The sequence below is a fragment of the Ylistrum balloti genome, unplaced genomic scaffold (genome assembly GCF_031769215.1).
Source record: "Ylistrum balloti isolate Yb309-2 unplaced genomic scaffold, AGI_CSIRO_Ybal_v1 Utg369740, whole genome shotgun sequence".
In the NCBI taxonomy this organism is placed as follows: Eukaryota; Metazoa; Mollusca; class Bivalvia; order Pectinida; family Pectinidae; genus Ylistrum; species Ylistrum balloti.
Window position 1 is genome coordinate 1,666,032 of NW_026781950.1, and position 25,007 is coordinate 1,691,038.

Consider the following 25,007-nt stretch of genomic DNA (forward strand, 5'->3'; position numbering starts at 1 on the left):
ACACGTAAGATAGACACATTGTACAGTAAGATAGATACATTGTACACGTAAGATAGACACACTGTACACGTGAGACAGACACATTGTACACGTAAGATAGACACATTGTACACGTAAGATAGACACATTGTACACGAAAGGTAGACACATTGCACACCTAAGATAGACACACTGTACACGTAATATAGACACACTGTACACGTAAGATAGACACATTGTACCACATTGTACACCTAAGATAGACACACTGTACACGTAAGATAGACCCATTGTACACGTAAGATAGACACACTGTACACGTAAGATAGACCCTTTGTACACGTAAGATAGACACACTGTACACGTAAGATACGACATACAGTTCTCTGTATCTATGTCCAAAGACGGAAACGTGTTGTACGTACTACAACTAGATCTGGAATATACACACGAACTCAACGGAAAGAACGAAAGTCTCGAAAATGAATTATCGCCAACCAGTAAACAGCTATAGATAAATTTAACAAATTACAAGAAAGTGTACCGACAGAAAAACTTATCCCCACAGAAAACAAGACAAAATACATCTGTAATTACAGAAATTTGCAGTTTTACGTGGAATTGGGTCTAAAAGTCGCAAGAATCCTAGAATTCCAACAAAAACTTTGGTTACGTCCATATATACAGCTCAACACGTCAAAAAGAGAGTCATGTAAAAACTTTGAGAACGATTCCTTTAAACTCATAAATAATGCCGTTTTTGGTAAGACAACGGAGAACGTATGCTCCAGAGTTGACATCAAGCTGACACACAAGGACAGGAATTCTAAAAAGTACATGGCCTTCGTGTTAGAGATTCGCCATCTTTAACGATGATTTGGTTGCCATTCAGAACGATAAAATAAAGCTAGTGTTGAAAAAAAACCAATGTATGTGGGACATATCATTTTGGTTCTTTCCAAATTTATTACAATTTTCATTACAAGAACCTGTGTATGTGCTCCGTCTAAACCCGGACAGAAATAGAAAAAAACATAACCCTATGAAATGACATGAACGGAAAACAAGGAGCTAAAGGCGTCAGAAAGACGACCATCAGACGTGATCCAAGACACGAAATCTAGACTGTTTATTCGAACACAAAACGAAAATGTGTAGAATGAATTCGATCAGAAGCAACAGACACCAGTTACATGTACACGTGTACATCGCTAACAAGTTGGGCCTGTGTGCTTACGATGACAACCGCTGGTTCTTACTGAATCGTTACAATAAGCGCGCTCTCGGTCATCATAGAATTAAATAAAATACAAGTGTACATTTACAAATATTCATCGTAAATGTCAGACAGACGGCGTCATGCAAAATATGGTAAAACTTTTTAGTCTCTCTCCGCTTTAAAAACATTCATAGAAATCCAAATTTTATATATAAAATATATATGTAAAACCGAAATGATTTGAATTATGTTTTAAGTATTTTCCGTTTCATATAGGTCTTATTTAAAATCATTTTTAAAGATTAAAATTAAAGTTTTCAAGTCAAGTGCAATGAAATTAATTGTTAAAATAACTCTTATTAAAAATAAAATATTTGTTTAAAGATAAAAATCGAAGTTTTAAAATAAAGTACAATTTAAGTATTAAAGATTTAACATGAAAAGATTCATGTTGTGATGAAATTTCAGTTTAATTATAATGCACAATTTAAGTTTAAAAAACAAAATTTTAAGATAATTTTCAATTTTAAAGTCAAGTTTTGAAAATAAAGTTTTATTTTGTAAATTTAAAGCGCAAATTTCATTTTGTTTAAGTACGAGAGACTGCATGTACAGTTTGAAAATATGAATTATGAAAGACATCATATACCTATTGTTTTGATTAGGAAAAATTAAGTTATACCAAAGGAAAATAAATTGAATTTCAAACAGAAATGTCAAATTATGTCCATATGTTTATCGATTATGTATTGCTGTATTTTAAAAACATGTTGAAACAAAATCTTTAACGTTGAAGTATGAAGTATTAAGAGTATGAGAGACAACGTATAAGAACATTGACTGGGCTAACAGGACTTTCCCCTGCTTTAATATTAGCCTGGATCTGGGCTGGCCAGGTTGGCATAACTGGACCTTCTTCTACTGTAACATCAGCCTGGACCTAGACTGGAATGACTGGAATAACTGGGCCTTCTCCTGCTGTAACATTAGCCTGGACCTAGACTGGAATGACTGGGCCTTCTCCTACTGTAACATCAGCTTGGACCTAGACTGGAATGACTGGACCTTCTCCTACTGTAACATTAGCCTGGACCTAGGCTGGAATGACTGGACCTTCTCCTACTGTAACATCAGCCTGGACCTAGACTGGAATGACTGGACCTTCTCCTACTGTAACATCAGCCTGGACCTAGACTGGAATGACTGGACCTTCTCCTACTGTAACATCAGCCTGGACCTAGACTGGAATGACTGGGCCTTCTCCTACTGTAACATCAGCCTGGACCTAGACTGGAATGACTGGACCTTCTCCTACTCTAACATTAGCCTGGACCTAGACTGGAATGACTGGGCCTTCTCCTACTGTAACATCAGAATGGACCTAGACTGGAGTGACTGGGCCTTCTCCTACTGTAACATCAGCCTGGACCTACACTGGAATGACTTGGCCTTCTCCTACTGTAACATCAGCCTGGACCTAGACTTGAATGACTGGACCTTCTTCTACTCTAACATCAGCCTGGACCTACACTGGAATGACTGGGCCTTCTCCTACTGTAACATTAGCCTGGACCTAGACTGGAGTGACTGGGCCTTCTCCTACTGTAACATTAGCCTGGACCTAGACTGGACCTAGACTGGAATGACTGGGCCTTCTCCTACTGTAACATTAGCCTGGACCTAGACTGGACCTAGACTGGAATGACTGGACCTTCTCCTACTGTAACATCAGCCTGGACTTAGACTGGAATGACTGGACCTTCTCCTGCTGTAAAATTAGCCTGGACCTAGACTGGAATGACTGGATCTTCTCCTACTGTAACATCAGCCTGGACCTAGACTGGAATGACTGGGCCTTCTCCTACTCTAACATTAGCCTGGACCTAGACTGGAATGACTGGGCCTTCTCCTACTCTAACATCAGCATGGACCTAGACTGGAATGACTGGAATAACTGGACCTTCTCCTGCTGTAAAATTAGCCTGGACCTAGACTGGAATGACTGGGCCTTCTCCTACCGTAACATCAACCTGGACCTAGACTGGAATGACTGGACCTTCCCCTACTGTAACATCAGCCTGGACCTAGACTGGAATGACTGGACCTTCTCCTACTGTAACATCAGCCTGGACCTAGACTGGAATGACTGGACCTTCTCCTACTGTAACATTAGCCTGGACCTAGACTGGAATGACTGGACCTTCTCCTACTGTAACATCAGCCTGGACCTAGACTGGAATGACTGGGCCTTCTCCTACTGTAACATCAGCCTGGACCTAGACTGGAATGACTGGATCTTCTCCTACTCTAACATTAGCCTGGACCTAGACTGGAATGACTGGGCCTTCTCCTACTGTAACATCAGAATGGACCTAGACTGGAGTGACTGGGCCTTCTCCTACTGTAACATCAGCCTGGACCTACACTGGAATGACTTGGCCTTCTCCTACTGTAACATCAGCCTGGACCTAGACTTGAATGACTGGACCTTCTTCTACTCTAACATCAGCCTGGACCTACACTGGAATGACTGGGCCTTCTCCTACTGTAACATCAGCATGGACCTAGACTGGACAGACTGGATCTTCTCCTACTGTAACATCAGCCTGGACCTAGACTGGAATGACTGGGCCTTTTCCTACTCTAACATTAGCCTGGACCTAGACTGGAATGACTGGGCCTTCTCCTACTCTAACATTAGCATGGACCTAGACTGGACAGACTGGAATGGCTGGACCTTCACCTGTTGCATCATTGGACCATTTGTTTTTCCTAAAATATATCTGTTATTACTTAATACTGTAGAAGTAATCAAAATATTTACTTTGATTAAACAACTTTTGTTGCTATCGAATTATGAAAAGATTGGGTACTTTTCACACAAATATCAGCGGGTGTTTACTGTTAAAATAACCCAAAAACATAACTATTACTATACATGAGGTTTACTGGAAAACATTACCAAATAGCTAAAAGAGAAGGCAAGATCAGAAGAAAAGAGAGATAAAGGTGACAAGATTGAAAATGTCGTAACTTTATTCTCAAGAGCATTGAACAAGAGAATGTTAACATATTTAATTAAAGTGAGGAACGTCATCGGATCTGTGAAAGTGTCTTATGTCTGGTGTTAGATTCAGAGGAACCTTCATGTTATGTGTATATTCACCTCCAATTTCCTCCTAACACTTAATGTACAAAGTCCAAAAACAAAAAGAAAATACAAACATGTCAACACAATCATAATCCAAACAGAAATTCAATAAGACTAGTTTAAATGCGAATAAACGAAAGATTTACAAGGAGACTGAAAACTGAAAAAAAAGTACAAGGAGAATAAGATCAGGTGTTGCGGAAGTGTAAACGTCTTCTGCTTCATCGACGACACCCGCCATGTAACTCTTCATCAAAACAAAGTTAGTAATGTCACGTTCTCAAATGAGAACAAAGTTTACAACGACAGAATCAACGACAATGAAACATACATATACATTCGTGTATATTCATATATATATATACAATATCTGTATATATACTTTTATGTTAAAAACTTCCCAGGTATTCCATGAAACAAACACGATGCTTCATTGCTGTTTCGGACCACTATTATTCCGTTTTGTACCCAACTGATCGCATTCTGTCCATTGTCCTGTTCTTCTATGGGGTTATTTTCCCTTTCATTTACTCTCTTGATCCACCATCCGTTATCTTAGACAGCATTTCACATGAAATTATCAAGCAAGGACAGCGTTGAAAATATGAATTTTTTGAAGAATTTCATTAGCTCTATCTATTTATCTGTTTTACAGAAAATGACTTAATATGAATTCTAAGATTAACCAGTTTTTGAAAGGCGTTCGTACTGATTGCACTTTGTCTAAAATAAAGATGATTTTTATTGAAATTTTACAAATTATTAATATATCAAATGATAAAAAAGCAACAGGCCATGCTGCCCTTGGGTATAAAATGCTTAAAATGATATCCAGTGAAGTTTCCGTACCATTATCTATTTGATTATTCACTTTCTTCCTGTGCATTTTTTCCTGGAGCATGATAAATTGGGCATGTCATGCCTATTTTTAAAGTAGAATGAATAAAGTATTACCTACAATTACAGACCAATATCGCCTTAAGATGGCACGATTTGACGCGTGATCTAAAAGTACATGTGATCTAAAAGTACATAGCTGTCTTATCAAAGGTGATCACGTTTACAACATGCACTACATAACATCAACTTACTGACATATAAATATATATATATATATATACTTACCGAGATAAATCACTCAATAATTTCTTCATGATAAAACTATTATTAATATCTAAATACATATAGATATATATATATGATTTTGATTTAAAAAAAAAAAAAAAAGATACATATCAGTATATATATTGTTATTTTTTTTTCTAAAATTTTCGACCGAGTATTATACCGTTTCCTCCTTCTGAAAATCTGTAGTGACACTACTGCAATCTCTACGGTGATCTGTATTTAACATATTATCTCTGTATGAACTCTCATCTCAGTGTCTCATGTGGTTATTGTTGTAAAAATTGTTTATTTGTTTTTTTTGAAAGTCATTTACAAGATTGGCAAAACATACTGACAAGTTCCACTATCGTTAAATATGCCAATGCATTAACAATTGTAAGTAATCAATAGGGGCGATAAGCTCCAGGTACGGCTCAAATGGAAATGATGCATGAAAATCGACTTGTATTAAATATCACATTATAATTTAAAAAACTCATAAAAAACTCTTAAGCAATATTTAACTCTGTGTTCGTGCATATCAAGTAGTTTACTGTTTGTCATGAATTCGGATCTCGATGTGACCGTCTAGGTCAGCAAACTATAAGGCATTCATTCTGCATTAACACCGCATTCCTGACTCTCTATCAGAAAACAAATTTTATCTTGTCTGTCGTATCCAGTGAAGGTCATCGTAGTCTTGAGACTTAGGAACTCGTTCAACCAGAAGACCAGCAGTTGTCGCACGTGTTTCATTTCTTAAGAATCCAATGGAGTCGTTGAAGGATAAAGTTGCTATTATTACAGGTAAATATAGGTATAAACGTTATGTTGATACATGTAACATCATTTCTAAATATTCCAGTTTATTTTATGATATTATGCAAAATCACACACAGGTACTTACGATGTAGAATCTGAATATCGGTGTGAAGAGAATACACACATATGTACTGGGAGATTGCTTTTGCATGTTCGTCATGTTTCGTTGTCGAAATACCTTTATGCACTGCTCAATAGCAAAAACATATTATTTTGTAATTCATTCAGGGCTTTTTTCATTGATTGACAACATGAAAACAAGAGCAATTTAGTAAGGGTTTGAAATAAAGACCATTCTAAGTCAGTATCAATTGAACAACGTTGCCAGACAATTAGACAAGTGCAGTTAGGTTGGACAAAAGGCTCAAATTCGAATAACACGTTTCAATGTAGATCTATAATGATAGTAATGAAAAAACAATGTATTAAACTGCATCATACAGGTGTTTCGGCCTTCTAGGACGTGTTAGTGTTGTTAAGAGCCAAGACTGTGAAACCTAGGGGGCGACCGAGGGAAATCCCAATTGATTAAAAGAATTGCTAAAATCTAGATTGGGGGCTGTAATGAGCCTATCAAATTTCATGTATCTGATTATTTCTAAAGAAAGTCCAGTGCATTTATGTTCTAAATCGTGCCACTATTTGAATTTTTGTTGATATTTGGAAGTTTTATATAATAGATATGTTGCAAGACCAATTTACATGCCGTAAGACGCATTGAAAGATAATTTGACAAGTTTTAAGACAATAACAAACCTTGGAACAATCAAAAGTCTTGTAAGAGACATGGCTTTACTAACAGTTAGAAGTTTTTAATTTGTGTATTCTTCAAGAAATGTTCCACTATTTAAAGGACACAGGACACGACTTTCATAATCTTATAGTTGCCTCTTATGTAGATCAACGTTTCCTGAAATTCACAAGACGCTGCCCCTCCCAACGGCAACGTAACTGACCTTCGAGATGATAAAAAAGTCGTCCGATATTTGAGTGTTCTGATTAAGCATATTCTGTGAGCGATAACGAGGCTGGTGGACTTGTGACCTCACTGATGACCTTCTTTCGATAGTCGGCCACTATAATGCTCAGCACATATGTCCATGGACCATCTAAAACTCTTGTTTAACTTCTTTTTTCAAACGTTAAATGGATTTTTTATTCAAAACAAAATCAGTGTGATCGATTCTTATGATATATGTGTTAGATAAGAAGGGGTAAAAAGCAGAAATGAAATAATACAGTTGTGAAAAGGGGAACCAACAAACAGAATAGTTGATTGCTTTTGTTGTCTTGTCATAGTGCAGTGTGTGTTGACCTGTTGTCTTGATTGGAAGATAACAGAAAAAAAAAATGAAACATGCACATCAAACAGTCAAATAGTATGGGAGCGACAACACAATTATGTTACTGAGCGGAAAGATCGAAGCGCCCATTATCATTTTTGAAAATCAAATAAACCAAAACAGAAGATCTTTAATGTTGATATCTCATAGCTAATATTGATGGCGATCGCAGGATAGAATATTACATAGACATTTTCACACACGTGTCTGTACAGTTCATCGCTTTGCTTTATGTCATATGGTGTAGTATTACGTTGGTAAAATACTCAGAGATAGATGAATATCATGATTTTCGCTCAAATCGTTTCATATAGACAGCGAATTTTGTCTCATATATGTTCACGTCGGCAAATTTTAATTTCGGATGTGTTGGACAACACATCTAAATCCTATTGCTTACAAGGAGAGATCTTCCCGGTCAGATGATGTCACAGTGCCGCGTGAAATCACAGCAAATCCTAACAGTTACTTTGAAGGCCTGGAAATTAGCAATGCGGTATATCTTGATGAACCTAAACACTCGCTTTCTAAATAACTTTGAGAAACCTTTCATTTGAGATTTTAAAAACGTTTAAAAAAGTGTCCGGTGTCCTTTAATCTGCATTCTGAAAAAAATACACCAACACGTGGTAATCTTTATAATATTTGTAGGATGTTAAATAAATAGAAGTTAAAGTATACTCCCTGAATTTAGGACAAAGGAAACCTACTGTAGCAGTAAGTATTTAGATATAGTAGGTCATGTGGGCACATTCATATCTGTTCTGCCACGTTCTGTTTAGTTATCAAAAACTAAGCATTTAATTATCCATGAGATCCTTGTATGTATACCAGTACCAATCCAAGTTTCGTTGTAAATACGATTTGCAAACGATTGCAATGACACCAAGTCAATTTAGTCGAGCGAATTTAAAACAAACTTGTATATGATGTATTAAAAGATGAAAAACGACAGATTTATTGGTGGTGATTGTACGAAGGCCTATTAGTGTCACTTTGAAAAGCGAAAAAAAAACTTTTTTTCTCATTAAAAAACGTTAATTATCTGGTTATAACGCGTTAGTTATCACGTTAAAACGCGATAGTTATCTCGTTAAAACGCGTTAATTATCTCGTTAAAACTAGCTTGTTATTTCGTTAAAACGCGATAGTTATCTCGTTAAAACGCGTTAGTTTTCTCGTTAAAACGCGTTAGTTATCTCGTTGAAACGCGATAATTATCTCGTTAAAACGCGTTAATTATTTTTTGGTCCTGTCTTTAGGCTAGAAACTAGCTTTTACATTTGAGAAGCAAACATATCAATTAACAAGTTAATTTCTCCATCTTCTGACTCCCTTCATCCGATAGCTTCTTCACGAAAGAAATAAGCGAATTCATTCCGAAGCCTGACCGTAAACGTCACATCTCTCAGATAGATAACTGTATAAATAACGCATTTTATCTCGTTAAAACGAGATAACTAACGCGTTATAACGAGATAACTAACGCGTTTTAACGAGATAACTAACGCGTTATAACGAGATAATTAACGCGTTTTAACGAGAAAAAAGGGTTTTTTTTTTTGTTTTTCAAAGTGACACTAATAGGCTTTCGTATGATTGTATCTGAATATATATTAAATTATTATTTGTTTTGTGTATAACAAGGAGCCGGATCCGGTTTCGGTCGCTGTACATCTCTGCTGTTTGCCAAATATGGAGCATTAGTAGTTCTAGCTGATATGAATTTAGAAGGAGCCGAGGCAGTGGCTGCTGAATGTGTCACCAACGGCCACAAAAAGAGCCAGGTAACTAAACGACCACAGTTGTCTCGTCCTTCAGGTAACTAAACGACCACAGTTGTCTCGTCCTTCAGGTAACTAAACGACCACAGTTGTCTTGTCCTTGTAGGTATATTGGACATGACTTCACCTTACATCTTTCTTGATGCTGTTAAGAAATGCATCTTATATATAAAATATTTTGAAAAGCAACATTAGTTCTGTTTAAGTTATCATTTTGGTATATAGATGCCCTATACACAAACATTGTACTAAAAAGCACATCGTTCGTTTATATTTTGATAGCAAACGAAATTGAGTCATATATAAAAGTGCAGTCGAACCTCGTTATTTCGAAGTCGACAGGAATATGGGAAAATGTCGAGTTATCCAAGTATTCGATTTAAGTTAGTGCGAATGTTTAGTGTAAAATTTGGCCGGGACCGACAAAAGGCTTCGAATTGAAAAGGTCTTCGAGGTAGTAGAGTTCGAGTTAACGAGGTTCAGCTGTAGGTAAATCGTGGTGAAGAGCCAAATTAAATGCTATTGTGTAGTAGAGATTGACGTCATAAGTGCCGACATTCTTTTTATGACACAGTACGACTTGTCCATGTAAATTATATCGCTTTTTAGTTACCAGTTGATATAGGTTTGATAACTCGTTCTCTGTTGAATATAGCTTTTCTTTTATATTTAACTTGTAAAAAAAATTGGTCAGAAGTTAATGGAAAGAAGATCACATAACTGATTGTTATAAAGGGTTTTATGATGAAAATGCATATTCGAAAACTTAGTTGTATACTTGCTTCGAATGTTTGTATAGTGTCAAGAGTTTGTTTTTCAGTGTAGAAACATTTGAATAATATGATATTTCTTTTTTTTTAGGTTTTAGCCGTTAAATGTGATATCACGAAAGACGCTGATAGAGTAAATCTGGTAGGGGAATGCGTGCGAACATTTGGAAGGATAGACATTTTGGTGAGAGCAATATTCTACTTTTCTGAAACATTTTTATATTCAATTCTAGAAGCTATTTCACTCGGAAGACATCATTGTACAAGAAGAAAACAATAATTTGGGATCGAGTTCAACACGATCTGATCTGGGATCGAGGACAACCCGATCTGACCTGGGATCGAGTTCAACACGATCTGATCTGATTTCGAGTGTAACACGATCTGATCTGAGTTCGAGTGTAACACGAACTGATCTGAGTTCGAGTGTAACACGATCTGATCCGAGTTCGAGTGCAACACGATCTGATCCGAGTTCGAGTATAACACGATCTGATCTGAGTTCGAGTGTAACACGATCAGATACGAGTTCGAGTGCAACACGATCTGATCCGAGTTCGAGTGTAACACGATCTGATCCGAGTTCGAGTGCAACACGATCTGATCTGAGTTCGAGTTTAATACGATCTGATCTGAGTTCGAGTGTAACACGATCTGATCTGAGTTCGAGTGTAACACGATATGATCCGAGCTCGAGTGTAACACGATCTGATCTACATGTACCATCGTGTTAAATCCTATTTGATTTTGATGACAAAAACGAGACATTTAGTCGATTGTTAAATTGCTAGTTACTTATAACAATAAACAAAGTGAGTACATTCGATGATAACAAATGAATAAAAAATAAAGACAAAGAAAAATAATTAAAAGTTTGCATTTTTTATTCATATGTATTGTAAAATTATGGATCCTGGTATTGTTGTATCATTTGAATCCATTTTAACTGGTTTATCAAACCATGATTTACACAAATGTATTTCAGTAATGGAAAATTGTAAAACTGACAAAGATAATAGCATATTTTAAGAATAAATTTCCATATAACCAAATTATTGAAAACTTTTCTAGGACTCGTCTGACAATATCTATATTTCTAGAAATCGATTTCAAAACCAAAACGTCTAATGTGTGAATGGTTTTAAATATTTAATGGAGTTAGAATAAAAACATTGTGTATATTCTGAGTCGCAGCTGCATTCGAATCAGTTAAACCATATCATGCTGGATGTAGCAAACCTCGGAGACGGATTAAAACTCAAAATGATATGTAATTACTTAAACATTCCCACATTTAAATATCCCACTGATGAATTGAAATATTGTAAAACCTATCGTTAGACCGGTAATGAAAAAGTTTCCAACAGTGAACATTTATATGGTTTACAAAAGCCACAGAAATAATAGTAAACAACAATTTTTGATAAACCTTCAAAATCAGATACAGCAGATCCAAATAATGAATTAAAATGCATCACACAGCTGTTTATTCTTTCTATGTCTCTTCGGTGATAAATAAATGTTGAAACCTAGGAGATAACATAGAGAAATCAAAACTGATTAACATTAACGTCAACATCTTTGTTTTTGTAGATAAACAATGCCGGTGTTTACCGTAAGAAGAGTATGCTGGAAGCAGATGACAATATGTACGATTTCCTAATGGACGTCAACCTGAAGGCTCAAATTTTCTTGACAAAAGTCGCCGTCCCTTATCTCAAAATGACGAAAGGTAATACATGTATGGTTTCTGTGTCAAGATCTTTAGATGTCTCGTCTATATGTTATATAATAAATAGAAATTGACATCAGAATATGTTTTTTATGTATATGTTATTTTTTTGCAGGAACAATTGTGAATCTGTCCAGCATAGTTGCTGAAGAGGCGGTGAGTTCATTCGGTTCTTGTTTTGTTTTCGACCTTCACGATTTTAATATCAGTATTTATATTGACACCATATTGATATCTGATACACGAGATTATGTTTGCGAAGATTGATTGACAAAGATATACACGCACTGGGAAAACCTAGGTTAAACAACATTGATGATACGTTACGAAAACTGGCAATACGCTTGGCATTCGTTACCCATCGGTTTGATATAAGTATAAGATACGCTGGACTTATCTTAACGCCTTCAGAGTAATTGTTATATCACGGAATACAATGACTAGGTCGTCACGGTGTGCCAGTGGTGAGAACTCTAAGCAGAATTACCGGTATCTTTCTCGGCTTTACATAGGATCGTACATCACTACTTAAACATATCTTGTTAACAGGTTTTGATTTTTTACAAATTAGACATCAATCTTACCAGAATTCAAAGCAAAGTATATATGCCTATTGCAGTGTTGACGAAATTTCCCGATATGATTTTCTTTCCCGTTGTTCGGATAACTACATAATACACAAAACACTACCAAATGGCACACGACTTTTTTTCAAATACATTATTTCCTTTGCATTCACTATGCATTGGATGCCAGAGCAAATGCAAATATATGCATACATTTATTGATTAAGCTCAGATGAATCAGATGCAGATATGTTTATCTATATGTCGCATGCAATACATACAGTAGAAATAAAATATACGCCTTATTTTATCCTAACGACATCAAAGGCGACGCTTATTAATGTTATTCCTTTGATTAAAAGCATTCGATACATATTGTAGAACGATTCTCTGCAACATCTTTCTTTACATTACATTAGTTATTTCCTCCATAAGCAACACGTATTAGCCACTACCATAGAAGATTTTAAAAAATTATGAATTTCTGGCCCGCTTCATTAAAACCCGATGATCTGAAGCCACAGTATAGTTAGGTAGAAATAATGTAACAGCTGCCAATGCTCCTATATCCACAGCGTTTATTTATGATTTGATTGGTTTTGTAGGTAGCACCAGCAGGTGTTTACTGTATATCTAAAGCAGGCATTGACTGTGCCACGAAAGTGCTTGCAATTGGTATGTAATTTACCCTCATTATATTTATTTTAATTATTTAGTATCGTTAGCTTATAGTTCCTGGTTAATTAAATGATATTGTGGAATATTGATAATTTCAATACATCAATATATTATATTTATAAGACAACAATGTGAATGTTCTATTCATGTACAACTTCGTGTCGTGTACATTGTCCGATATATGAAATTTCGAAATTTATATTGCTATAAAACTGCTGCAGCTCCTCGTCTAGATGTTGAATTTTCCTCAGTCGCATCCTAGGCTGTATAAGTTGGACCCTAAGCATCACTGACGAGTCCTAGAAGGACAATACAGCTGTATGATACAGTATAATTCATTGTCTGACTTAACTGTGTCTAATTCTAAATTAAGAAATGTGCTATTCACTTATGTGTCTTTTGTAAATCTTTCCATGGTCCTTCAAGTCCATTTAGTGAGGTAGGAGGCCTTTTGAAAACAGCACTACAGAAAATAAACCTACAGCAATGTTCCCTAGGTTTCAAAATGTAGGTCCTTAGCATCACTGACGGGTCCTTGAATGACGAAGCAGCTGCATGATACAGTTTAACTCATTGTTTGGCTCTAAAGTGTCCAACTCTAAATTATCAATATGTGCTATTCATTTGTGTCTTTTGTACAATCCTTGCCTTAGCAGCAGATTGTCATCATTTGAAATGCTGGTGCCGTCTCTAACATAGAAATGTAAACATTGTTTTGAAGAAAACTGTGTCGGTATTGTTTCAAACTATTCTTTACAGAGTTGGCAGAATTTGGAGTGCGCGTGAATTCGGTGCGGTGAGTAATATTTGCGCGTGAATCTAGTGTGGTGAATATTACTTTCTAGCATAAGCAATTGATCTTTTGTTTATTCTCTAAAATGTTTTAGCGATGGTCATCGTCATCAATTTTGTACATGCCTTGCATATTTTGTTACGTTCTATGGCTTGATTTAGTAAGGCCATACCTAATGTTGATCTTTATAAACGAGAACAAACACAAAAAGTCCATTTATTAGAAATAAGTGTTGGATTCTATATAGATTTATCCATATCATATTTGCAGACCAGGCACGATGCATACTGGCCTGTACGATGTTGACTTTGGAGAAAACGTCTCGGTACGTATAGTTTGACGAACAAAATATATATTAACTTTTTCATACATTTATATAAATTAAACGACCGAAACATTTGATAGAACACGTTTCTTAAGGTATTCTCATAGCCATGGTTATGTTTTGTGTCTTTATTCGATATGTGTTTGATATTGTGTTTTAGAATGTGATGAAGAGCGTCATTTCTGAACACCCGCTTGGACGCTTAGGACTTCCGGAAGAGGTTGCTAAAGCCGTAGCCTTCCTCGCCTGCGATCTCTCCTCCTACAGCACCGGAAACTTCTTTTTCGTGGATGGGGGGCGCCACTGTGTTGGCGCAAGGCACAATCCGCATTTAAAGGCGCAGTGATACGTTCTACAAGTCCATTGGTTCCTTTGTCATTCATTTATTTCTAACAGGGATTTTTTTTCTCCTGACGGTGTACATGTCAGGAGTTGTTCAAATGACATTATATGGGAAGTTAATTTCGTGATGATTTAACGTAGTTTGTCATCATGTATATGTACCTGTAGCATGATTGATTAAAATATTTAGTAAAATGTGTCTATTTACATTTGTGTATGATGTTTTCCTTAACGTAAAAACAGTTCAATGAAATGCAAATCAAAACAAGATATCTATCCAGTTAAAATGATCTTAAAGAAAATCTGCCCCAGGAAAGCAGTCAGCTTTGTTGGTTCTGGGCAACACGAGTCAATCATGAATCTGGAAACTATACATGTAGGGCACAAAAACAAGTGCATTTAAACATTATACTGATAGGTTGCATAATACAGAACGCACAAAAATGGATAAAATGTATAGCAAACATGTAGCAAGTGAACATAATTCATGAAAACATTGGCGAAGTATACGATTGTTCTTGATAATGAAGTGAAAAATGGTTTACTTTTTATCTTATTTAGTTACATTTATTTTCCTCAGTAAACATACCCCCTAATAGTAACAGACCATTTTAGTGAAAAAGACATTTTACTATATCATGCAATTGTATGAAGAAAGGGCGTTGTGGGCTATTTTTTCGGCATTCAAGAATTTCCTCTCAGGATAGGTCAGTTTAGTTTCGGGATGTCATTCCGATTTAGTGAAGCATCGACCGACGATTAGCGAAGGGGAAGTAATGTATGTGTCTGTTTGAATTAGCATCTGTCAGGGAAAAATGACCAATCAGTCCTTGGTTTGATAGGGTCAAGGTTTCAATCAATGATTCATGAATAATACGTCATGACTTATTCAGCAATACATAGATTTATATACAGCAGGAATAAGTTGGAAAACAAAGTTGGCTGAAAGAAGGAAGGAAACCCAAATTATGAGTGATCCTTGTTGATAGAGTAAAGGGCGGACTTGTTAAGTAAAGAGTATAAAGTTTATCCAATATTGAGACTAGCTGACTAGGTGATGCCTCAACTAAATGACAATAACATTTGACCTTAGGGAAAATATCTTTGATTGTCTAAATAAATATGTCTGTGTTATACACCAAAGGTAAACAGGATACATTTACACGAAACAAGAAACAACCTACACCAATTACGGATGGTAACGGCGATCTGACAGTCTGCAGTCATTATCAATAGGGGAAATCGTAAAGGTAAAACATAACATTTAATCACTTGAAGACATACACTTTATCAACTGACTAGGAGAAAGTAGGGTGGCGGGGTTCAACCTATTAGGCAAGGTTCAGTGGAAGATGAAGTGGCAACGTACATTTTCTGTTTGAATGGTAACAAGCTCTGCCCCTATAAGGGTGCTTAGGTCGTGCAATGGTAACGTAATACCTTTTTATCCTGTTAAATTTTGGTTTTTCCAATGGAAAAGTTATTCAATATTTTACTTCAAAATATCAATCTTTCTTAATGCTTGAATGGATATCAACCCAATTTGGACAAAAGCATCACTAAGACTGAGGAATCATTTCTTTAATTCAGAAAGTTGATTTGAGCCCTAGGGACATTGGGTGAGGTCCTAATTGGGGAAATTAGACGACATTTTGATTCAAAATGCTTCACTTTCTGAATGCTTGAATGAATTTCAACATTATCACCTCGGAAACATCATCGACAGTGTTTAATCATTTTTTTTTAAATTCACAAAGTTGATTTGGCCCCTAGGGACGTGGGTCGAGACCTCGATGGGGGGAAATTAGACAATATTTTAATAAAAATTGCTACACTTTCTGTATGCTTAAATAACTTTCAACCAGATTTTGTCTAAAACAATATTGAAAGTGAAGAACAATTTCTTAAATTCAGAAAACGTATATGGCCCTTAGGGAAAATAAGTCAATGATTTTGCTGCAAATTGCTGCTCTTCCTTGAGGCTTTAATGAATTAAACCCAAATGTGGCACAAAACCTTATGGTAGATAGAAAATTATTTCTTAAAATTCAGAAAAGTTGATTCGACAATATTTCTTTAAAACGCTACTCCTTCTTAATGTCTTGGTAGATTTCAACCAAATTTGACCCGAAACATAATGTGAGAGCGGCAATGATATCAAGCATGAATTAAGTGATCCTGAGATTGTCTAGACCAAATCAAATTTTTATTCTTTGGTCCAAAATCCAACATATCTCATCTAGATCAAATAGTCATAACTTATTCTCAGGTATCAATCACACCAATGAGAAAATTTGAAATTTGATTCTTAAAAAGAAAAGGATGATTTACTCTTTTTTCAGTCCGATTAAAGCTTAGTCGTTACAGATAAATATTCACTCAGACTTGCGAGTCGACCCAAATAATAACGTAATATATGTATTGACACAAAGCAAATATGCGATAACATGATCGGACTCTAGGTGAAATTGTAGGATGTATGAATAATGTATCAGCTAAGTAGTAAAGTCAATATATTCACTATCACAGCGATCTGTCCTATTGCTTATTTATTTAGATGTTATGTAGTCAGACAAAATCTTTATTATGTCAGACAACTAAACTGGACAGATATTTATAAAAAAAAATTAAATTCAAATGCATGACTAGCAACCAAAGATTGAAACCATATTTGAAGCAAATTTCGATTCCATAAAATAGTATAGAATAAACGAATATAGTTTGATTATTTCTGTAGTATTTCTATTAATTCTTTTTCTTCCTTATATAGTTTTGTATTGTTTGTATGTATAGTACTATACGAATAATCAGTACCATTTTGGAATGTTACCGTAATTTACTTTATTGACTTCCTCTGACATCAATCAATATCCCAACGTACTGATATTTCTTTATTGTTAGTCACGCAACACATCTCGATATCAACTTGCATAAATATCAAGATAAAACGGATATTTGTGTACGCATGTGTTAAGTCAATCCCGTATCAAATCTTCCTTTATCAGTCTATGCACGTATTTACTCTATCCACAAATTGTGTAGACTTTGGTGGTAGTTTATAAAAAAAACGGTCCGATATATCTGACAAGCTGAGGATGGAGTCCCTCCGAGACAAAGTCACTATCATCACAGGTAATACAAATGTGATTAATGAACAGGTATTTGCTCCGAAATGTCACAGTGAATGTATTAATATTTAGCTGACGCCTTCAGCAACCTAAGTATGTTGCCGAGCGCAATCCTGTTATACATATAGCAACTTATAGATTATGTAGGAAATATTTCAATAATCAGAATTGCTACATTTATTGTATCTGCATCATGATAACGCTAATACATTGTTATAACAATGAAATGATTGTACTTGTACACAAGTGACTTCGGATGGGTGCTTATCTCGAACAGCCGACGACATGTAACATGTTCACGTATCCGGGCTGCATAGCACACCGTATGTAGGTCAATTGCCTTACGCATATATACATAATATGTTCAGCTTATTTTGTTATTATCGCATACTTGTTTTAGTTAAGTGTTACTGTTGTACGTTCTCTTAACAACCAGGGTAATTTAAGGGCATGTCAGATCTGGGTGGTGGAAGGAAGCCGGTATCCCGCAGAAAAAAACACCAACAGTGTAGAACCTTAAACTACTGATAAAGATGGTCAGATGTTTCTACCTCTCAGTCGCCGCGGCCCATATAACACATGTAACAGACAGATTGTTAAAAAAATGAGATGATCAACAGAAAACTTCAATTGATCGAAAATTCTTTATTTTTTCCTTTTACAGTTCGTAAATGATAGTTGATATCAGTGTTTTCTACCTAGTTGAAGTGCGGGATTTTAATACAAACACTTGTTATTTACTGATAATCTCTCTCCACTTATAACAAGAATAACACAATAAAAGAGAGAATGAAAACAGTCTAAATCTGAATTTGTCAAAGTTACATATGTCATCTATTAGAACACGAATATTCAGTATCTATACAAGTATCTACACAAAGTAGGTGCTGAAATATAAACAGTAGCAAACACTTCATGTCCAATAAATTTTCCAGAAGTATGGAGAGTACAACATGAAGAGTGACATGTTGAATTTCTTTATTTATCAAGCCAACATGTGGCTTCTATCAGGTCATTATAATATACAGAAACTGAACACACGAAACAGCTTTACAACATACAACATGTGGTCGTAAAATGCTAATAGTAGACACAACAACCAGATCGTCTACGATCATCTATTATGATAATTCTGTTGCTTATATTTATTAGTCTAAAGAGAAAACAAAATTAACGAAAAAAGAGAGTGAGATTTACATTGTAAAACATCACAGTTTTTGTGTGTATATTGGGTTGTAGCGATTGCTGCCAGGTAAACTAGGGCATGCTTCCCTCTCCAAGCTGCTCTGACGAATAAGGGGTCAATATCTAACTTGCGTCATCAATGAAATCATTGACCTCCTCCTAGACCATCAAAAAAAAAAAAAAAAAAATACTTCACTTAGATGTCTAAAAAGTTAAAAGTTTCAGTTTCAAACAGACACCATTGTACTTTATCTTCCATCCCCTGTAATGCTTGATTATAATAGACGAAACGTTTGGTAGATGGAAGGTCCTAAATGCTTTCTTTAGAGACAAGGTGCATGCAGTAATAGTGACCCTTAAAGATTATCTTATCTTTATAACAGAAGTTGTGAGTGGTTTTGTAAGAAATATAATTGATATCAGATTCAATATAGAGAAATATAAGACAGGAATTAAATGTCCACCCCATAGTCAAATTTTCAATTTCTCAAATTTCATACGAATTAAAACTTTATTTTGTGATCTGTTCTCCATTATGTAGTTAAGTGTTACATTCAATGACCAGTATATTGACATCTGGTACATGTTCTAATTGTTTCAATTGGATTATGCGATATGAAATCACAGTACTGGTAGTAGTGATCATGAAACTATCATAAAACGCTTAACCCTTTATGAACTTCTGGTCTATTTTTTTCTGTGGTGGTTTTTTTATAACGTTTCCATAGTGTTATTTTCACTGTTCGTATTTATTTCTGGATTAACCTTGATGATTTTGTGGATATGTTCTCAAGGTCCTCATATAACTATGCGTTACTTACAAAGTTCAATGCATCATTGAACACTCTGTACAGATTTATCATAATCTTTCCTCTATATTAAGGTGGAGGTGGAGGATTCGGAAGAGTAACAGCGCTCCTTTTTGCTAAATATGGAGCAAAGTTAGTAATTGCGGACATCAATCTGAATGGTGCAGAGGCTGTGCTGGAGGAATGCAAGAAGACAGGATTGACAGGGGATGACGTAGGATCAATATGATAGGCGCTTCATTTTTAGAATGATTTGCATGTTTCCTTTCATGATCTAAATTGCAGAGAACATGTAATAGTGTTTGGATGGAAAAGTCTGACTGACTATTTTATCTTGAATCGTCAACGCTGATGATCATATGTAAAAAAAATTGTAAAACAGTCCAACGTACACTAAAGATTTTCCAATATCCAGAAAATAGCGAATAATACAAACTCGAAATTAAAATGATTAGTAATTTGTACACATCCTCTTTCAAGATCATTTTTCATAAGATTTCTTTCTTGCAAAATAAAATTAGTCAGGATATCTGGTGACGAAATATTAATTACACATACATAAACAATTAGGCTGTGATAAAGATACGAGTAATGAGCATGTAGATGGGCATGCCAGTAAGGCAATTTGTTGTTTGTGTAGGTTCTTGCTGTGGAGGCAAACATTACCAACGAAGACAGCAGAAAGAAAATAATCGACGAATGCATTTCCAAATTCGGTAGACTCGATATTTTGGTAAGAGAATAAAGCAGTGCTCCCACCCTTGTAGTTTCATAAGAAATTCCTTAGGGATGCAAATACTCGAACATAGAAATTCAAATGTTATATATGTTTTTACAATGTATACCAGAACAATCAAACAGAGTTTAATACACATTTCTTTTAATCAATGTACGAAACAGTTAAAGTCTAGTTGTAGACCATTTATACAGATAATTATGCTGTTACAAAAAATGTACAAAAGAAACACAAATGTGCGGCATCTTATAGATCATATTTCAAGCAAGAGCCAAACAATAGATTGATGTATCTTCCATCCTAGGTTTGACTTTGTACAAATCAGGTTGGTGATCAGATATATGAAAATTACGAAATTCACATAATTATGAATCTAATGCATCTCCCCGATTTAGATCTTGAATTTTCTTTTGGTTTCGCTGGATTTTCCTTAGTCTCCTCTCCCAGGTTAAGCATCTAGGCTCTAAGCTTTACTTGCGAGACCTATAAGGACAAACCAGATGCATGATGAAGGTTAATTAATTGTTTGACTCTACTTTGTTGTTCTAAATTTATATTTATCAGTGTTATCTTCTTGTGTGTCTTTTGTAATGATTTGCAAGAATAATTACTTTTATTAAATAGACACCTTCTAAGAACGGGCGAAATGTGTTCGATATTATGATATGCGAATTCAGCAGGAGTTAAACATTATGTCAGTTTGTCCTTAAGCCAATATTAGTCACATTGACCCCACATAGAATGCAAAAGACACCTGGTAATGCACACAGTGGCTAGCAATGTTTTTTTCTTTTAAATCATTCAATCTGGTTTTGTTCCGTAACATATCGTTCGATGTTTTACAATGATCTGGTAGTAAAATCAAGAGGAAACCAAATGCTATATTTTTTCTTATTGGTTGAAATTTACTTTCTGCATTACGGTTTTTAGATTTTTGATGTATGTTTTTGTTCGTCTTTGAATGATTTGAACCTTTTGGTTATGTTTATTTATTGCCACATGGACGAGTTAATAAATAATTTGTGGGTCAAAAGTTCACAATTCATGCTTTAGAATGTTCCATGGAGCTGAGTGCCCAAGACTGATAACACGCAATTGTTTGTAGCCTATTTGTTCTTTTAATAGGTTCTATTTTGCTATGGCTATAAAATCGTAAGATTTTACCGATTGGGAGCACAAATTATACATTCCCTGTCTTCTTTATGTGTCTTTGTATTTTTCTGCAGATCAATAATGCAGGCATTGGACGATTTGCCATGCTTTCACAAACACCTGAAGATATGTATGACGCCACGATGGACTTGAACGTAAAGGCACAACTTTACTTAACACAACTAGCCATTCCACATCTTAAGGCTACCAAAGGTGTTTTTTTCTTAGTCCATATCGGAACAAATATAATGAATTTAACATATTTATTTGAGAAAAAAATAGAATGAAGATGTCAGTTAATCAGCTACCGCCATATTTACTGTGAAATCAGTTTTGATCAATATACAATAAAGATAATGAGTAACGATGTCTATCACTTTGAGATAAAACGAGTTTCGGTGCCTGTCATATATACGGAATGAATATGGCAAAATAAAAACATGTTTGTTTGGCTCTAATGTATCTTACTCTAAATATGCTAAGATGTTTTTTACTTGTGTGTCTTCTGTACAATTTGTACTTGACGCTGTTCTGAAATTATCTGATATTTGAAAATTACGAAACTCACGTTTCTGTTGATAATTTTGGATTTTTCAGTCACAACATTTAGGCCCTTAGCATCACTAGTAAGATGCAATTTATTCATTGGTTGTCTCTACTGTATCTTACTCTTTGCATTGAAATGTGTTATTTACTTGTGTGTCTTTTGAAAAATCTTAAGAACCGTAATATATTTCTTATTATTTCAGGAAACATAGTAAATCTGGCAAGTATTGTTTCGGAGGAAGCGGTAAGTATAAATATTGGACTTTGTTTAAATTGGTATTGTTTGGCAATTCGTAGCATTTCCAAGGAGAACTTCGGATTTGAAAGTTATGAAAGGTTGAAACGTTTTCAAATGCTGAAGGATGAATACATTTTGTACCACATTTACTTTTTTTGTCGTTAATCACCAGTGTCATGAAATGAAATAAATCTTGTTTAGGCATAGCGACTAAGTACATATACAGATATTATATATGAGGGTCGCCTTTCGCATTTGCATGTAACAAGGACAAGAAAGCACTACATCAAGGCAATGACGAAATTCACTATGTAAAAATAAAAATGTTTGAAAATTTGATAAATAAAACATTCCCATATCATTTTGATGGATCATAGTATACATGTACATGTTACTTATATGCATATATATTTTCATCAAGATGCCTGTGAGTGGAGTGTATGGAATAAGTAAAGCTGCGGTGGCAATGTTCACCAAAACAATGGCGCTTGGTAAGATAACTTTGATATATACCCTAACCAGGGGCTCACCAAGGGGTCCCCGTATATAAAACCGTTATTTCAAACTTACCAATTGAATTTATCATTTTGCGAATTCTGGCCATGATCAATGACTGTTAAAATATCACTACAGGTAAATGTTTCTTGATTCAATCGTTAAGACTTTTATTTCATTTTCAATATGCAGATGTAATTAAGATTGAACTTTGATATCTGATTATGGAAAGTTAGATGTTATAATTTATGAACTGTTTAGAAGTGATATTTTAAACCTATACTCACATGTTAATTCACAACCGGATATGTAATTTGTAATTGACACAAATGTGCATTATATGTTGTTTTTGATTTTAGAAATGGCCCAGTTTGGAGTTCGAGTAAATGAAGTTAGGTAAGAAATAATCATTTAACAAACTTTTATTACGGTCGATCCAATCCGGACTTGATTAGTCTAGATAGAATGTCTATATAAAGTGTTTCAATATTTCAGGCCTGGTGTTGTGATGACAAACTTTTATGATAAATTCCTACAAGGAGACGCTGAGGTATGTACTAAATGAAATTTGGATATCTAAGAAATTTAAGTGGCTTTGTGGAATTATTGATACGAAATTAAGGATAGAATAAAAAAATATAACAGATAAAATTATGTGATGTTTCTTGTCCATTTTAAGCAGGACATATTAGCCTACCTGTTAATTTGTAATCGGTCAGATATACATATGCAGAGGATACCTCAATTATAATTCAAAATTAAATCCTTGCTAATATTCATATTACATTATATTCACTTACCTGCAAAAAGTTCAATAAGAACAGATGTTCATGTGGTAGCCGTTCTCTAAGAGCTATGTTGCTGTGTTAGCTTTGTGTGAAACATTATAATAGTTGATCATAAACCGAAAAATTTTGACAAATTCGATATACAAACATAGCAAGACCGGTACAGACAAAACAATGTCCTAATGCGTTTGATTCACACTATATCGAACATTAATTATCTGTGTCATAAAGTAAATAACGGAATATGATATAAGAAAGCTGGGAGATGTAGAAAAGATCTTTAAGGTATGCCCATTTAACAATATTTTCTTTCTTCGATATAAATCAAATAAGTTGAGTAGATATGATATAAAAAATATGCCTATTAGAAATTGCAGAAGTTTACAACTTCACAAAATATGACACATCCCATCGGGCGCCTTCCAACTCCAGAGGAAGTTGCAAATGCGATTGCATTTCTGGCATCAGACCTGGCATCCTGCACAACTGGAGATTCTATCTATGTTGATGGTGGACGTCACTGTGTTGGGTCCGGATTCGCATACTCCAATATATCGCAGTCAAAACAATAATCTATGTATATAAATTGACATTGGATAGTTAAGGTATGAGTGTTTGTGTATACACAGAATATGCAATCCTGTAGTCTGAACTGTAGCCGTTTTGTGTTGTTTTAAATCAGACACGGACATATTAAATAGTTCTAGAATTTATTGGTATTCGTTTTCTATTTATTTGGATTACGTATCAAACATACTGAAATGCACAATCCAACAAACAAAATAATCAAAAGTATAATTGTATAGTCATAGTATCTCATGTACAAAGACAAGAAAGAAATATTTCTATATAAAAATCGAACTTAGATTACATCTACAGATAACAATAGATGAAAGTAAGTTTTGTAAAGATATTAATAAAAAACTGCGCAAATATCATATGGGCTTAAGTTTCTTACAGACAAAAATGAACTCGTATCTATTGTAAAAAATGCACACATGTAAACATTTAACCTTAATCATAAGGCATCCTGTACAATAAAGATGTTTTCAAATTGAACATTGAAAAATCAATCGTGTCTCCAACTTAGATTAATTGCACATTTCCTCCATAACACACCTTGCCAAGCGTCAGAATTATTTGTTAGTATTTAAATGTTTTGAAATCTAAACTGACATCCTATTATTTTCAATATATTATTTTGACATCAATATTCACATACATTTCAAATGCAACTTAAGGGTCAGGATTTGATTGTGGATTTCATGCACTAGTTATCAAAATGTACATGTATGTTAATTTTTCGAAGAAACAGGGAA

General features: G+C 34.8%; 2 protein-coding genes across 2 annotated transcripts; both read left to right on the forward strand.

Moving 5' to 3' along the window:
• Nucleotides 1–6,214: 6,214 nt before the first annotated feature.
• Nucleotides 6,215–14,733, forward strand: LOC132543066 (3-oxoacyl-[acyl-carrier-protein] reductase FabG-like). Its single transcript, XM_060206521.1, has 9 exons — nt 6,215–6,263; nt 9,269–9,408; nt 10,267–10,359; nt 11,769–11,907; nt 12,023–12,063; nt 13,079–13,148; nt 13,911–13,947; nt 14,215–14,269; nt 14,430–14,733. Exons 1-9 carry the CDS (start codon nt 6,227–6,229, stop codon nt 14,613–14,615), a joined length of 798 nt encoding a protein of 265 aa, XP_060062504.1. The 5' UTR covers nt 6,215–6,226; the 3' UTR covers nt 14,616–14,733.
• Nucleotides 14,734–17,646: 2,913 nt separating this feature from the next.
• LOC132543065 (3-oxoacyl-[acyl-carrier-protein] reductase FabG-like) lies at nt 17,647–24,366 on the forward strand. Its single transcript, XM_060206520.1, has 9 exons — nt 17,647–17,743; nt 19,808–19,947; nt 20,374–20,466; nt 21,696–21,834; nt 22,371–22,411; nt 22,827–22,896; nt 23,260–23,296; nt 23,396–23,450; nt 24,057–24,366. Exons 1-9 carry the CDS (start codon nt 17,707–17,709, stop codon nt 24,258–24,260), a joined length of 816 nt encoding a protein of 271 aa, XP_060062503.1. The 5' UTR covers nt 17,647–17,706; the 3' UTR covers nt 24,261–24,366.
• Nucleotides 24,367–25,007: the final 641 nt, after the last annotated feature.